The 17,964-nt window shown below is 41.6% G+C and overlaps 1 protein-coding gene across 12 annotated transcripts in view; it reads left to right on the top strand.

Moving 5' to 3' along the window:
- mapk8ip3 (mitogen-activated protein kinase 8 interacting protein 3) overlaps positions 1-17,964 on the top strand; it is a 197,406-nt gene that overhangs the window by 161,826 nt on the left and 17,616 nt on the right. For 11 of the 12 annotated variants that reach the window (XM_063059138.1, XM_063059141.1, XM_063059142.1 and 8 more), the window contains 4 exons: positions 2,166-2,233; positions 7,032-7,180; positions 14,283-14,454; positions 15,225-15,338. In XM_063059138.1, the coding sequence (XP_062915208.1) occupies positions 2,166-2,233; positions 7,032-7,180; positions 14,283-14,454; positions 15,225-15,338 (503 nt within the window). The remainder of the gene's footprint in view (positions 1-2,165; positions 2,234-7,031; positions 7,181-14,282; positions 14,455-15,224; positions 15,339-17,964) is intronic. The other variant, XM_063059137.1, reaches the window with a different exon arrangement.

Consider the following 17,964-nt stretch of genomic DNA (forward strand, 5'->3'; position numbering starts at 1 on the left):
GTCGTAAAAGACTGTCAGCCGAGCTGGATACAGGGTCTGGAATCTGATGTTGTTTTCCTTCAGGACTCTCCGTGTTTCCGTATATTCCTTCCATCTGGCAAGAATCCCCTGTGCGTAGTCGTGGTCTAAGCTGATTTTACAGTTGCTCCACATGAAACCTTTCTTTTGCCATGCCCGTTTAAGCACCTCTTCCTTCGTTCTGTAACTGAGAAATCTGATCAGAATCGATCTGGGCTGGGCGCCTGCCGGAGGCTGTGGTGCCAACGTGCGGTGAGCCCTTTCTATCTGTAGGTCTTTTGCGGTCAGTATATCAAGGTTCTCTCTAAGTAGCTTTTCCACAAAGGGAATCATCAATCTGGGTTTACCTTCAGTTTCTTCGGGAACTCCGTAGATCCTCACATTTTCCCTTCTCGAGCGGCCTTCTTGATCTATTAGTTTCCACTGGAGTTGGTCTTGTAGCTTCAGCATTTCTGCTATCACCTCCTCTGCATTTTGTAGCTTCTCTTCAATTCCAACAATCCTCACTTCGGCTTCATCTATCCGCGAGTTAGTTTTTACTATTTCTCCTTTAATATCTTCCAGCTGTTTGCTGTTATCTTGTCAGAACTCGCGAATCTCTCCGAGAATCAAAGACAGAGTCACCGATTTCCCCCTCATTATCTCCGTCCTGGTTTGCCATGGGGGAGCTAGGCCCGTCGCCTTGCTGCGTCTCTTTATGTTTATCAGCCTTCGGAGTGGATTTTTTAATCTTGTTCTTAGACATCATCCTTGCCCCTTTTATTAATATAGTTATGCAATATTAAGTATTTGTCTAAATTCGATTTTGGGGCAGTTTACCTTCTTTTTTGTCGAGAGACCTTTTCCTTACGCCGCCATTCCCTTGATGACCCGGAAGTCCGTCGCCTCAAATGCAGTTTATAGGAGATTTCTGTAATTAGATTTCCAATCATGACCATCCGGACAGCAATGGAAAGCTTCAATTCTACAATGTTTGGGAATCCAATGTGTAGCCCCCCTGGCCAGCCTCAGGGTCGGTCAGCTCGCTGTCGTCTAGGGAAACAGCCCTCGGCCCCGCCAAACTGGGGAATTCGTTTGTATGGATGCTGTGTGATGTACCCCATCCCGCCAAATAACAGACAATACACCAGATACGATTAAATGAATTACAGTTTATAGATATTACTGGAACTATATAATTAATAGAGAATAAAATATAAAAGGCGCCACACTTATCAAAGTTCAATCTCTTCATGCACAAACAGTTGGAGCTCTAGTAACGATCCTCTTTTCACCATTCGATCCCCTCTAACCACCTTGACCTGCCGCCTGGGACCAACCACAGTGGTCGACCAGACACTCCACACGAGTCTGTCTCCGTCTGCTCTCCTCGCCGAAAACCCTGGACCTCAGACTCCTGCTCAGGGTCCAACCCTGTTAGCCAGCTCACGGCACCTTGTCCATTCTCTCTCGCTCTCTCGCCTTCTGCTCGAAAACCTGTGCATCACAATAACAAGACACACTAGAAAGAATAACATCTATCCCCATTGGTTCGTTCACTCTATTATTAATATAACCCAAACAAACTGTAAGCGAGAGAACTTTCTCAGTCTTTAACATAACAAATAAGCCATTTAAATTATAACATAACAAAGAAGCCATTTTAATTAGCCTACGCAGTAACATAAAAGAAGAAACCCCTTACAAATGCTTGCCCTGAAATTCTGCGAGGCTGTGCTTCCACATCTGATGGCTGTGAAGTCTTGCATCTTTTCAGCCAATATTGAGGTTTGGCCCCTCCCATGAAGTGCTATTCAAGGGAGGGGCCAAATCATCCAGCTTCCTGGATTTAATTGCATTATTTTTCTTGGTAATTTTTTTAAGGATGAAAACCCTTTTTAAAAAGCAATTAAGCCTGTTTAGTCCTGATGAGGTTTTTAAAACTGTATTTATCTTTTTTTAATTGCTGTGCTAATAGGAGTAGTCAGTGCCATTCAGAGGCTGGATACAAACCCAGGAAACTCTTTATGACCTCATCCAAGAATGGGCAGCAGGCTCTGGGGAGGATAGGTTACTTAACATTTGACGTGCACTCCTAATCATTGTCCTCCTTTGAAGCTTCCTCCATTGAGCAAAAGTATTGACCACCTTCCCTTTTGTGTTTGCAGACATGTGAAAGGACGTGCTTTGGTGGCTCTGAATGATGGCACATTAGCTATATTTCACAGAGCTGAAGGTGAGCTTATTTTAAGATAACGCACACATGTTCTTCACGCAGTCTGTCTGTCTAATGGTATATGCATGCAGTGGCTAGTTTATTAGATATACCTGTACACCTCGTTAATGCAAATATCTAATTAGCCAGTCATGTGGCAGCACCTCAGTGCATAAAAGCATGCAGACTTGGTCAAGGAGTCCAGTTGTTGTTCAGACCAAACATCAAACTGGGGAAAAAATGTGATCTAAGTGATTTTGACTGTGGCATGATTGTTGGCGCCGAGCAGGGTGGTTTAAGTATCTCAGAAAGTGCTGATTTCCTGGGATTTTCGTGCACAACAGTGTCTAGAGTTTACAGAGAATGGTGCGAGAAAACATCCAGTGAGCGACAGTTCTGTGGGTGACAACGCTCGTTTATGAGAGAGGTCAGAGGAGAGTGGCCAGACTGATTCAGGCTGACAGGAAGGTGACAGCAACTCAAATAACCACAATTATAACAACGGTGTGTAGAAAAGCATCTCTGAACACACAACGAATTGAGCCTTTTAGTGGATGAGCTAAACCAGCAAAAGACCACAAACATGCACTCCGAGGTTACTTTATTAGGAAGTACCTAATAAAATGGCTACTGTGTATTAGTGAGTTAGTTAAAATTTTTTGTATTAGATGAAATTTCTCTCTTGATAATTGGAGTTACTTATTTTACATCAGTAATGGCTGCACAAATGGTGAATGGTAATTCAGATAAATTACCATCATTAATGCTGCTGGCAAGTGTATATGTGCCAAAGAGCTTTAAAAAAAATTGTATCAATTACATTCAGCTATAAAAGTAAAATGAGCCTGTATTTTTCTTATGAGGGGATGAACAAGAAGTTGTGTTCAGTACTGCTTTAATTTTGCCTTGGTATGTCAGGGATGTATCATTTTAACTTATGCAGACACTAACTGGTTTGTCTGAAACCACTGTTCAAGGGAAGAACCAAGCCACCCAATTTCTTTGATTTAACTGAAATATGTTTCTTGAAAAATTTTTTTAAAGGAATGAACAACTTTTTAAAAATTTAAATTTAAATCCCCACCATTTAAAGGTGGGGATTGTTTTTGCCATGGACAAGGTTGGCCAAAAGGGCCTCCTTCTGTGCTGTGTGTTTCTATGATTTTATGAAATGTTAGCAAAGCAACTGTGAGCTGTTTTTCCTATCTGCTTTGTTAATTGGTATCATTCATGATGCAGTACACCTCTGATAATCTGCTGTCCAGTTGTTCAGAAATCCTGACCATAGAGTCGTTGTGATACAGCACAGGAACAAGACCCTTCAGCCTAACTGATCACAACGTCTCCCCGGCTAGTCCCAGCTGTCTGTGCTGAGCCCTTTCCCCTCTATGTGCCCATCCTAATGCCCCTTAAATTCTGCAATTGTATTTGCCTTGATCACTTCCTTTGACAACTCATTCCAAGTATTCACTACCCTCTGTGTAAAGAAGTTACCCTTCAGATCTCTTTGAAATCTCTCCCCTCATATCTTGTATCCATACCCTCTAGGTTTGGGCTCCCTGACCCCAAAGAAATGACTACGACTGTCACCTTATTCATAATCCTCATGGTACAATAAACTTCTTTGAAGTTACCTTTCATTCTCCTATGCTGCAAGGAATAAAAATAAAGTTGGCTAACCTCTTCATATAAATCAGGCCCTCTAGTTCAGACAGCATCTTCATAAATCTCTTTGCACCCTTTCCAACGTAACAATGTCTTTGCAATAATAGGGTGACTAAACTATATGCCCTGACTGATGAAGGCTGGCAGGCTAAACTCCTTCACTCCCTGTCTGTTTGCATGACTGCTTTCAGTGAACAGTACACTTCTGCTCCCACGTCCCTCTGTTCCAGCGGACTTGTCAGTGACCTGCTATCTGTTTTATACATCTTATCCTGATTTGATTGTTCCAGTGCATCCTCACACTCGCCCAAGTTGAAATCCATTTGCCATTCCCCAGCCCGTCTCCCTAATGATCAAGATCTTTTTGTAATTCAGTGTAACCTGCTTCACTACCAACAAGATCCCCTAATTTAGTATCATCAGCAAACTTGCTAATTCTGCCATGTGCATTTACATCCAAGTCATTTACATAAATAATGAATGAAAGTGGCCCCAGATTATCCCTGTGGCACGCCACTAGTCACAGGCTCCAGTCAGAGAATCGACCTTGAACTATCACGCTCTGCTTCCTACCATTGAGCTATTTCTGAATCCACCTTGCTAGCCCCTCCTCCCCGACTCCCGTGTGACATATGAAAACAGTCATAGACGAGTGTGTCCCCACAAAGTCATTCAGTCTTCCCCAACTCGAAGCCCAGGATGAACCATGAGATCCACAATCTGCTGATAGATCGGTAGCGTTCAGGTCTAATGACCAAGTAAAATACAAGGGGTCCAGGTACGATCTCAGGAAAGCTATCTCACATACAAAGTGGCAATTCTAGGCAAAGCTTGAATCACTGAAGGATTCTCGACAGCTGTGGCAGGGCTTGAATGCTGTCACCTCTCACAAAGAGAAACCAAGCGACATAGGTGACAACTTGTCTTCGTTCTCTGATGAGCTCAATGACTTCTATACTCACTTTGACCGTCAAAGCATGGTCGTACCTTCACAAACTGTCGCAGCTCCTGACAACCCTGTGATTTCAGTCTCTGAGGCTGATGTGAGAGCACCTTTCAGGAGGGTGAACCTACAGAAAGCATCTAGCCCAGATGGGATACCTGGCTGAGTACTAAAGACCTGTGCTGATCAACTGGCTGGAGTGTTCACCACTATCTTTAACCTCTCACTTTGGCAGTCTGAGGTACACAGCTGCTTCAAGCAGGCTTCAATTATACTGGTACCTACCCCGTACCTAGGCTGTTATCCCCTAGCACCTGCATCCACTGTGATGAAGTGCTTTGAAAGGCTGGTGATGAAACGTATCAACTCCTACCCAAGAAGTGACTTGGATTCATTCCAATTTGCCCAGTGTCATAACAGGCCCACAGCAGATGCCATTTCATTGGTGCTTCACTCAAACCTAGAACAACTGGACAGTGAAGATGCACACATCAGGATGCTCTCCATTGACTACAGCTCAGTATTCAACACTACCATCCCCACAAAACTAATCAATTAGCTTCAAGACGTACAGTAGACTTCAATACCTCCTTGTGCAACTTAGTCCTGGATTTCCTCACTTACAGACCCCAGTCAGTTTGGATTGTCAACAGCATCTCCTCCACAATCACCATCAGCATAGGTGAGCTTGGCCCCACCTGCTCTACTCATTTTGTATTTATCACTGTGAGGTTAACCACAACTCCAATGCCGTATTTAAATTTGCTGACGACAGAACTGTCATGAGCCGAATCAAAGGTGGTGACGAATCAGCTTACAGGAGGGAGACTGAAAATCTGACTGAGTGAATCCACCACAACAACCTCTCACTCAATGTCAGCAAGACCAAGGAGCTGATCATTGACTTTATGCGGGGGAAACCAGAGGTCCGTGAGCCAGTCTTCATCAGGGGATCAGAGGTAGAAAGAGTCAGCAACTTCAAATTCCTTGGTGTTATCACTTCAGAGCGTCTGTCCTGGTTACATCTCGGTGTGGTATGCAAACACCAACACCATTGAATGGAAACGGCCACAAAATGGAGAGGGTAGAGCCCAGTCCAACATGGGTAAAGCCCTTCCCACCATTGACCACATCTACACCAAGCACTGTTATAGGAAATCATCATCTGTCATCAAGGACTCCCACCATATTCTCTCTTCACTGCTACCATCAGCAAGGTGGTACAGAAGCCTTGGGGCTCTCGCCACCAGGTTCAGGAACAGTTATAACCCCTCTACCATCAAGCTCTTGAAATAGTAGGGATAACTTCACTTGCCCCATTACTGAACTGTTCCCACAACTTACGGACTCACCTTCAAGAACTCTTCATCTCATGTCCTTGATATTTATTGCTTATTTATTATTATTTTCTTTATTTTTGTATTTGCATAGACTATTGTCTTTAGCACATTGGTTGTATGCCTTGTTGGGTGCAGTCTTTATCTCATTGATGCTATTGTATTTCTTTGTATTTACTGTGAATGTCTGCAAGAAAATAAATCTCAGGGTTGGAAATTATCTGCACTTCGATTATAAATTTACTTTGCACATTAACCTTATGTTCCAGATCAGCCTGCCATGCTGAACCTTGTCAAATATAGCTAACATTCATTGCCCTTCCTTCATCTTCGTTACTTCTTTGAAAAACCTCAGAAGATTTGTTAGATGTGACCTCCCTTGCACAAAACCATGCTGACTATTCCTGATCAAGCCTTGACTATCGAAGTGATGGTAGATCTTGTCCCTTAGAATTTTCTCCATCAACTTCCCTACAAACGAAGTCAGGCTTATCAGACTGATACCGAATCGTACTGAGGCATTCTGCTGATTCACATGCAGCCTTTAAGCTTACTGGGCCCTGGTTCCTTTGTCTCTGTTAACCTTGCGTGAGAATTGTACCAGAGGTGTACTTTTTAACCTTATTCGTGAAGGTTAGTCAATAAATCAACTGTGTGGGAATAAGAATACTATTGAGAATTATTAATTAATCCAATGTTGTGTCCTGTTCGTAAGCAAAGCGTTTTGCAGAATTCATTATGATTTTCATTGAGAACATGTCTCTCATTGTATGTTACCAAAGAAGTTGAGAGATTCAGAAGGAAAAATTTGAGGGAAAATAATGCCCACTTGCAATTGTCTGTTGTAGAAACAATATGCTCTTTTCCTGAACAGATGGTCAGTGGGATCTGAGTAATTACCACCTTATGGACCTGCGGCGTCCAAACCATTCCATCCGTTGCATGGCCGTGGTGCATGATAAAGTCTGGTGTGGCTACAAGAACAAGATCCATGTCATTCAGCCTAAAACAATGCAGATTGAGGTATGCTCTTGGCAAATCTGAGATAAGTGATATTGTGCTGAACACAGGTTCAGAAGTCTAGCTGCTGTTCTGTGATGTTGGAAATATCTATCAGCTGTTCTGCTTTTCGATATCTTCATCTCCACAGTTGTTTGTCTTTCTGCCTCTCTTTACACCGGACCATATCTTTCTCTACATATCTACACATCCGCCTGCATTTGCACAGTGTGTGGGGAAAGGACCACATTCACTCCTGGGTAATTTATTCATTATTCAGTGGATGGTGGCTGCCATAGTTGGTGGCAATGTGATATTCACGCAGATCTTCAGCCCACCATGCCAACGTTGACCATCCCATTTTCCAGCACTTGACTTCCAGCTTCCTGTGTCTTGGCAGTACAACTGCCTTAAATGTGGGTCTCTCCAAGTGCAAAACATTCCAAGTGTAGAAACAATATGTTCAAAAGTTCCATTTAATATCAGAGAAATCAGTACAATATACAACCTGAAATTCTTTTTCTTCACAAACTTCCACGAAAACAGAAGAGTGCCCCAAAGAATGATTGACAGTGAAAACGTTAGATTATCTTTGGGTGGGGAAAAAATTCTTCCTTGAATCCCTTCCAAACATCCTCCACTTTACCTTAAAACAGTACCTTCTGCTTTTATACACTTCTGCTGTGGGGGAAAGTTTTCCTAACTATCTAGTCTATCTGTGCCTCTCATCATTTTGTCTTCCTCAGTCAGGTTCTTCCTCAGCTTTATCCACTCCAAGGAAAACAAGCACAGCCTGTCCAGTCTTTCCTCTGAATTGAGATGTTCTGTCCCAGGCCATATAGAGCTGTACAGCAAAGAAATTTTCCATTGGAACTCTGGTAGCTGTCTACGTTAATCCATTATCGCACATTACGCCCATATCTGTCCACTCCTTTCCTTTTCCAAGTACCCATCCAAATTCCTTGGAATCATATCTGATTCTACCACTTCCTCTCGCAGCTTGTTCCATATATATGATCGCCACGGTAGCGGAGCAGTTAGCGCGATACTGTTACAGCTTGGGGCGTTCGGAGTTCAGAGTTCAGTTCTGGGGCCGTCCTGTGGGGATTCTCTGAATGTCGTCCTCATGGGTGCGTGGGTTTTCTTCGGGTCCTCCCGTTTCCTCCCACTGTCCAAAGACCAACTGGTCATTGTAAATTGTTCTGCGATTAGGTTTAAATTCGGGTTGTCTGGTTGCCGGGGCGACGCGACTTGAAGGGCTGGAAGGGCCTATTCCGCGTCGTTTTGCTAAATAAATAAATAAAAATTAAAAAGCCACCATCCTCTGTGTGGAAAATCCTGCACCGCAGACACAGTAATGGGTAGTGTGGTAGCATAGTGATTAGTGTAATGCTGTTACAAGACCAGCAACTTTCCTGGTGTTTCCTTCGGAGTGCTGTGGGCCCTCTCACATTCCAAACACATGTGAGTTGGTTACTTGGTCACATGGACATAACTGGGCCGGAAGGGCCTGTTGTCTCTGAATAAATAAAAATAAATCTTTCGGTATTTCTTCTCTAATCTTAAAACTGTTGTGCCCTGTAGTTTTAGACTCCCTGTCCCAGGGAAAAATACTATCTACCTTATATGTCCTCATATTTTTAAAACCTGTACAGGTTCACCTCAGCTTCCTGCATTCCATTGAGAATAAACCTAGTTTATCCATCCAGTCCTTGAAACTAAAACTCTCCATTCCAGGTAACATCTTGGTGAATCTCTTCCGTGCTCTTTCTAATATTACCACATCCTTTGTGCGGTGAGGTGATGGAATAATGCTCTACGTGAGGCTAGATTAATGTTTTGCGTAGCTGCGCCTGACATCCCACTCACTGATGAAGGTGATCGTGTTGAATATGGACCTCATGACCCTATGCGCCTGTGGATCTATTTCCACTGAGCTATGAATCTGCATCCTAAGATCCTTCTGTCTATCAGTATTCCTGAGGTGCCTCTCATTTTGTGTACATGTCCTCTTGGTATTTCACAGTCCGAATTGCATTACCCCACACTTGTTTGGATTACATTTCATCTATCGCTACTCAGCCCAACTTTCCAACTAACCGGCAACACTCTGTATCTCTTCACAACCTTTGCTGTCTACTACTCTGCCAATCCTCAGTAGACTTAGCACTTGGTCCCCCTACATCTTCATCCAAGGCATCTACATATATATGACAAAGAACACTGGCCCCTGCACAGATTCCTTTGGTACAGCACAGTCATAAGAGCACTCATCAGCCACTACCCTTTCCCTCCTTTCACCAAGTTTCCAGTTTGCCGGCAAACCTCATAAATCTCATTTGCCCCTAGCCTAATGTGTGAGTCTTTGTCAGAAGCCTTTTTAAAGACCATGTAAATGAAGTCTACTGCCCTGTCTTCATAAATTTTCTTAGCTCCTCAAAATACTCTTAGTAAGACAGGAGTTCTCCTACACAAAACCATATTGGCTCTTTCTAATCACTTCCTGCCTTTACAGTTGATCATTAATCCTGCCCATTAAAATTTTGTCCCATGGTTTCCATTGATGTAAGGCCCACTTACCTGTTATTTTCTGAATAACCCCTGCAATCCTTTGTTTAAGGAAGCTATCCTTTCCTCCACTCTTCTGGTACTTCACCTATAGCTAACAAAGATGCAAAAATCTCCATTAGAGCCCCAGCAATCTCTTTCCTTTGCCTCCATAGCATCCTGTGATAGATCCCCATCAAGTCCTGGGATTTATCCACCTTAAAGTGTGCCATAATCTCTGACACTTTCTCCTTCCTGACACTGACATGTTCCAGAGTATCAGTGCACCCCTCCCAATGACTCTCTTCACTATCAATAACACCATTCCTTTCCCTGTCAGCCATGCAGTTGCTAATCTTTCCACTTGTATCTCAATGGTTAATGTACACTGCAAACAACAAGAGTCGCAGCACAGATTCTTGCAATGCAATGCTTATCCCAAAAGCAGCTCTTCCCCCATCACCCTCTGCCCAGTGTTCCAAAAGTTCTAAACCTTTAGAACGCATTTCCCCACGTAGAACCTTGTCAAAGGCCTTACTGAAGTTGAGCTATGATCTGCTGGAAGATCCTAGCAGTTTGAGCAGCTTCCATGGGAGGGATGAAATGGTTGACATTTTGGGTTGAAACCCTATACTGTATCAGGTCCTGCTGTTTGTTGCTCCAGATTCCAGTATCTCCTTATTGAAGTTAACGTCAATCACACTACCCTTATCAATAATTTTTTTTTTACCTCCTAAAAGATTCAATCAGATTAGCCAACCAGGATGTCCTCTCTCACAAACCCATGCTGATTATCTTTGACTAAGACTAGTCATTGCAAGTTTAGATTAATCTTATCTCTCAGATTTGCTTTTCCAAGTATCCTCCTGACTCATGGACCTATCCTAGCTGTACTCCTTAAGAAAGCTACCCTATTTGCTATCCAGCAGTCATCTGGCACCTCACCTGCGTCTGGAAAATATTTGAACTTCTCTGTCCGAGTCCCCAGAAAATTCCTCCCTTGTCTCCCATAAAGCCTGACAAGACACATCTCAAGATACTGAAGAATGTATACTGATGGAACTTGGATAGAGACAGAGGATTTGTAAAATAATTCTGACAATTTAATGTGATGCCTTAAGTGTTTTTAGGTAGGGATGGATTTTTAAACCAGATAGTTTAATAAATTGCCTCAATTATTGAAATAAGTGGGGGAGAAAGACAACTTCACCCATTTTTATTTAACTGGTTATGTTCCTTTTTTTCCTTGCCTTTCTGATTAAAAGCGTGCATTGGAAAAATAGAGCTATTATAATTCATTATCTGTTGCTTTATCCCTCCTGCTGTGTTTTATGTAAAATAGGTTATTCCATTTCAGCTGAGTAACTTTCAGTATTTCATTTGAAATGAGTACATTTAAAATGGTAGCTGCCTTTGGCTGGCAAATCTCAAAATGAAGTAGAAATGTGTAAACTAGGACGGGTTGATTGATTGCCGAGGCTTTATTCTTGGAGTTAATCAAGTCATGCATTTTCAAAATATTAAAAATTATTAAATTTAGGTTAGATTATGTAATTTCTGATTGAATACTGACACTTATTCCAGTGAAAAGCTTAGATGTCTTCTATGTTGGTGAATTTGTGTTTCTCTGTATAATCTGGAAAATTAACCATGCAGTGCCTTGTGACCTGAATCAGCTGTCCCTACCTTTAATTCTGACAGATGAGGAAAGGTTTTATTTCAATTATTTAACTGATTTCAATTGTTTAATTGTTTCAACAGTAACATGAGTGTATAGAGCAGGGGTTCCCAATCTTTTTTATGCCGTGGACCCTTACCATTAACCGAGGGATCTGTGGACCACAGGTTGGGAACTCCTGGTGTAGAGCAATCATTATGGTAGGATGCTCTTTATTCAATTTATCTTTATGTAGGAGTGAAATAGTGATGCATTTTCTACTGAATCCCACTTTGTACTTTATGCAACTAGTGTTAAATTACTGAACTGTCGTCCAAGTCCCTTTGCAACCCTCTATCTTTCAAACCCCTTTGCAGTATTTTGCTGGCCCACTGCTTCCTTGTTTTGCAGGTCCCACTGTTTTTTTTAGTACTCCAGCTGTGGCAGAAACTAAATAAGCTCACTCTGCTCCAGTCTCATAAGCAGTCTATTTTGGTAGTGAACATGCTGAGATCAAAGAAGATGGATGTGTATTGTGCATAATCAGTGGAAAATGCCAATTTATCCGATGCTGTTTATAAGCTGTTGTTCTAGACACTTCTTACTGTAAGCTAAATGAGGCCCTGTTAGATATAGAGTTCTGTGAATTTAATGCTTGAGAACTAAGAATAGTTCAATCATAGCATTTTTAACCAAGCTGGTACAATCAGAAATTCATCTAACACTAGAGATTTGAATGAAATGAGGAGGGAGAAGATGCAATATACTTATATCCTCAAAGCAAACAGCAGTGAAATACTGTATTTCATATCCTGTGTTTTACATGTACAGTACTATACAAAAGCCTTGGGCACATGTATGGGATGCCTGAGATGTTTACAGGCTACTGTATTTTTTTGTGTATTGTACTGTACTGATGCTGCAAAAAAAAGAACAAATTTCACGACATGAGTGATAATAAATCTGATTCTGTTAGAGGTCTCAGTTGTGGTTAGAGAGTGGGAAGGGGACAGGGAGAGGGAATCATGGTTGGAAAAAGGGGAAGGGAGAGGGGTAGGAACAGAAAGCACCGGAGAGACATTCTGTAATGATCAGTGAACCAATTGTTAGGGATCAATTGGCCTTGTCCGGTGTCTCAGGATTAGCCGTGTCTGAAACCTGTGCCACCCCCTGCCCGGCTCTCCTTTCTCTGCCATTTGTCCCACATCACCCCCCACCATGCCCCTCCACCTTTGCCATTCCCAACATCCTATGCTCCGCCAGTAAAAGGGGGATGTCCTAGTGGCCATTCATTTTAATTCCACTTCCCATTCCCATTCCGGTATGTCAATCCATGGCCTTTCTACTGTCATGATGAGGCCACACTCAGGTTGGAAGGACAACACCTTGTATTCCGTCTGGGTAGCCTCCAACCTGATGGCGTGAACATAGATTGCTCGAACTTCCAGTGATGACTTGCTTTTCCCCCCCCCCACACCCCCCACCCCTCCCAACTTCACTATTTCCCATTCCCTTATCCCTCTCTCACCTTATCTCCCTGCCTGCCCATTATCCTCCCCCTCCCCACCCTCCTTTCTTCCATGGCCTTCTGTTCTCTCCTATGGGACTTCCCCTTTTCCAGCCCTGCTCTCTTTGACCAATCAACTTTCCAGCTCTTTACTTCATTTCCCCCCCCCTTCCTGGTTTCACCTCTCACCTTGTGGTTCTCTCTCCCCTCCCCCACCTTTTAAATCTACTCATCTTTTTTTCTCCAGTCCTTCTGAAGGGTCTCGGCCAGAAACGTCAACTGTACTCTTTTCCATAGATGCTGCCTGGCCTGCTGAGTTCCTCCAGCATTTTGTGTGTGAACCTTTGCTCCCGCCTGATTCACAAACTTGCTCTTTGCACCATGTTAATGGATACAGTACTGTGCAAAAGTCTTATGCAGCCTAGCCTAATACTTCTGCACCGTATTATAGAATACATAATTTTTAAAACAGTGTAGTAGTTGTGATTAAGATAATTATTGTTAGATAACATTAGAGTACATTTATTTCAGCTTTGATTCCCAGTAACTGAACTCTTTTTTTACAAACCAAAAGAAAATCATTCATCTGTTGTACTTATGTAACATAAATATTCAAACTACAAACAATCCATTCATGTGATCTTTATTCCAGTATAACATAGGTAGCCTGTATCTCAGATCCATCGATTCCTAGCGATTGTTTCGTGTGGGTACTTTCAACTTGGTCGAGGAACACACCCTCTGATTTTGCCATGTTAGAATTTAGTGAACGGGGAGATGAAATGGGTTGTATGACAGGTAACGAATTGAAAATCACTGGTTTTCAATGTAGCAAAGATCCACTTTCATGTAGGGTCTCTGCTTTATTTACCAGGCACAACATGATGAGATGAAAACATGATGATTGAACCAACCTTGTAGTTTCCCAATCAGTTTCCAGCTACTTATAGCAATGCAGTTAATTTAAGACTGCGTGCATGATTATGTGAAACAGAAGGTTTTGGGTAGCTAATTAAGGTCAACATACAGCACTGTCTGAGTGTTATACTGCTGGAAATATTTCTAACCACCCACAACATTTTTGGAATTATTTGAATGATTTTCAATGTTCTAATGGGGTTTGAGGGAAAATGCAAGCTGTACAGCTGGAGAGGGGGAAATTGTTATTCTATATTTGGAATTCTGAATTCCTTCCCAGAGGTGGAAGGACAAGTTAGATGACCTACTCCATCGTTCTGGTCCATTAGCACATAGTATGTTTCAATTGAATGTGTACTTCGATGCTTGCACTGAAAGAAGGTGGAGAGTAGGTTGTCAGGGTTTTAATCACAATACAACACCAGCACACTGTGACGCTTGAAGGAGTTAGAACTGTGGAGGCATCTACTTGATCTCAACTTCCCACTTTCCAACAGAAGTCTTTTGATGCCCACCCAAGAAGGGAAAGCCAAGTGCGGCAGTTGGCATGGATTGGAGATGGGGTCTGGATATCAATTCGCCTGGATTCTACCTTGCGCCTCTATCACGCACATACACATCAGCACTTACAGGATGTTGACATTGAGCCTTATGTTAGTAAGATGTTGGGTAGGTACGCTTTTGCACTCTTTCGCTCATTCGTTAAGTTTGGTATTGACTTAAGCACTGAATTTTTATACATTGGCTAAAGGAAAATTATAAACTACGTTTGAAAATCCTCACTTTGTACAGGCCATAGTTGTGCCTTAATGTACCAGAGGAAAGGAAGGGGCAACTGTGCATTGTGATATATTTCTATTGTAAATTTACTCCTGTTTATTGATTTTAAAATATGTTTTGTCAAGAGCTCTGACCAAGAACTACTGAGACTTGAGCTCAGTGATGATTGAGATTGGGATTAGAGTTCATCCGTCATTGAACCACTGAGGACATTGAGGGTGTTGCAAGACAGTTGGAAACTCTATTGAAGCCACTTGAATGAGATGCAGTGGCTTCCTGAAGTTATTAGGACTTTTAAATTGGAATGTACTGAATTTTACACTGCTGAAATGTTCTGGAGAGAAATCCGTTTTTCTTGGAGTGATACTAGCTTATAGAAGGGAAGAAGCGAAGTATTAAAAATAAATTTCAGTGAAAGATCAGCAAAAATTCAGAACAGTGTAAGTAGTCAGTTTTACAGCCTTTCTCTGAGGGGTGAGGGAGGATGTTTGCTGAGTGCCAGTAGGTATGTCAGAATGTTTAGGTCAGAATCACTGGATTTGGTCTTTTTTAAGATTATATTTAAATTTCTGCAGCACAGTTAAGCTCCAACTTTTTGCTGTGTCCTGTTATGATCTGAATCTTGACTCAATCTAAAACTCTCCTGCTTTAATTGTCAGGAACTGGAAAATTGGGGTTCTCCTTTGTGCGGATCACAGCTTTGCTTATTGGTGGAAACCGGCTTTGGGTAGGAACTGGAAATGGAGTCGTTATCTCTATCCCATTGACTGAAAGTAAGTTAACACAGTCTGACCTGGAAGGTAATGGGGATTTTCAGTGTAAATTGAATGCATCAAGTCGACAGGAAGTTTCCTATGCCAAATGGCAGTAAAGCTATTACATCTCTGAGTAGAAGATGGAAACATGGAATGTGAAAGTGTTTCCTATCTGGATGTTATCTACTCCCAGAAGTATCTCTTGAACTTGAAATGTTCTACTGGTTGAATTTGTACCTGTACAGTTTTTGCACTGTGTGTATTTCAATAATTTATTTAGATATTGTTTTTGGATCAGCCTTGTACATTTCTAACAGGTGCTCTACCAGTACATTTAATAGTCCTAGGTCTAAAGATTACTGATAACATTGGTGCTTTCATGGGTGGGGCCTTTCCAAAATGTAGAAGGTGTTATCTGCAGTTTTACTGAATTTTTATCAGTACATTGCAGGTTTACAAGTGGGAATGTGCTTGGATGAGCAGACCACGCCTTAAGACCGTCAGACATAGGAGTGGAAATTTAACTCAGTACCCATAACTACACAGTGGTGATCCCAATAGCTGCATGTGTAATGCATGAGAACTCATCTGTTCTCATTAACAAATGATTTGAATATTAGGTATAAAAACTTGTCTACAAAATTGCAGCTTAAAATAGTGCATAACTTTTAAAAATACCTTATAGACTCTTTACTAGGGTTGTCAAACAATTGGAGAAAAGAAGAATTATTAATTGTATGTTTTAAGAAAAGCATCAGATTGTGGTTTAGTTTAGCAATGTCAATGTTAAGAGCTGCTTATGAGGTAAATGTGAGCTGGTTTGTTTCTGGATCTGGTTTGAACCATTCCAGATCTGGATTCTTGTAGTTAAAGATGACATTGCCTCTTCCTGCTAGTTAGATATAGGTGCTCAGATTTGGATTGGAGGAGGACTATCGTCTCTGTCACGTCAGAAATCAAAGAGCAACAGGTTGTGTGTGTGTGTGTGTGTGTAGCTGGAGGACTTGGGTGCTTAGGGAAGTGGGTCTTGTCCTTACAAGGTGGTGACAGGTGCTTGACTGCCACTCTAGTGTGCCAGTCGAACCTGCCTGGGGAGGGAATGGATGGCCTGTCCCGAAGTAGCGTTGAGGACATACCCTCTGAGTCACTTCATCAATTGACGCTAGATTGCAAAGGGCTATCCTCTGTGCCCTCTCCAATGTCATGATATTCCTGTAACATGACCAGTACTAGAGCAATGAATATTAACAGCTGTGGAATATATTTTAAGGATTACTTCTATACTCTTCTGTGCCATCATTGATAAAGAAGAGCATCTCATATGCTTGATGGCCTTATTTCCTTGTCCTGCTACCTCTTGAAGATTTGTGGATGTTCAAATCAAAGTGTCTGCTTCCACACACTCATTATTATCTTGCCATTTATTGTACATTTGCTTTGTTTGTTGCACTTCATTGTGTTACCTAGTTTTTTTCTGAATTAAGTTCTATTTCTAAATCTTCCCACCCCAGCTTGCACCCTGGAGAGGACACAGTCCACCAGAGGTGCAAACCCATGATCCCCTGGGACTTACGGCTGCCTACTACTGCTTCTACTAAGTTCTATTTGCCATTTTGTGAACAGGCCATTTTTAGCAGCCTCAAATTGAAGGTTTTACCTCCTTCCACTCAACTGCATGGCCAATCTTGGGATGTTCCTCTGCATGTAAAATATTCAATCAGAACTGAGCCAATTCTGAGCTGAACCGTCATCTCACCATGACAAGTGCAAGACAATTTACAAAATTCAATAAGATACTGTTGAATTTGTCTGAAATGTTTTTTGGAGGAGGACATTTCTTTTAGGGGCTGCTTAGTAAGACATTTTCCAACTCTTTTGCCTTGTAAGTGGCTGGAACTGATATACCAGATGTCCAGTGACACTCAGCTGACAGTGAGCGTCACTAGTTGAGTGACGAGGCCCAACAGTGTGTTTGCTTAACCAAAGTAATTGAAAAATCGGGAGAGCGACAGATGAATTGAAAAGATGAATAAATTAATTTAATGTTAAGGTGCGGACGCAGTAGCTTTGTAGACTCCTAGGTAGGGTAAGATGGTTGGCAAAGCTCCGCGATGATTCACCATTCACAGCTGGTTTTACAATAATAAAACAGTATGATTCAAACGCAAATTTGAATTTTAAAGTAAATTCCTGGCCATTAATTTAAAGGTAAACTCATTTCACAGTAATCAAGGATATCTAATCTTGCAACCAAGCTGTGTTGATTAAAATATACCGGCTACATTTCATACTTGGGTTAATATAACAGAAATGCAAAAAATAATACAATTCACAATACAATTCATTTATCTGGTAGGGTCATTTTGGTAGGTTATTACTATTTGTAAATCATTACTATTCTACAGCACTTTATAAGCAAAATTGAGTTTTGGCAGTAAGAAAGTAATTGGTTTTTTAATGCAATTTAATTAAATGTTGCTATTACAAGAAGAGTTCCTTGTGTGTGAGCATGTGCATGTGTGCATGCCTTTCTGCGTTGATGCATAATTGTGTGTTTGCAATCTTTGTGTAAGTGTTTTCCATGTTATTAACAATAATCTTGATTCTTTTTTTTAATAACATACATTTATTTTAATAAAAAATT

Source organism: Mobula hypostoma, chromosome 9 (assembly GCF_963921235.1).
Source record: "Mobula hypostoma chromosome 9, sMobHyp1.1, whole genome shotgun sequence".
NCBI lineage: Eukaryota > Metazoa > Chordata > Chondrichthyes > Myliobatiformes > Myliobatidae > Mobula > Mobula hypostoma.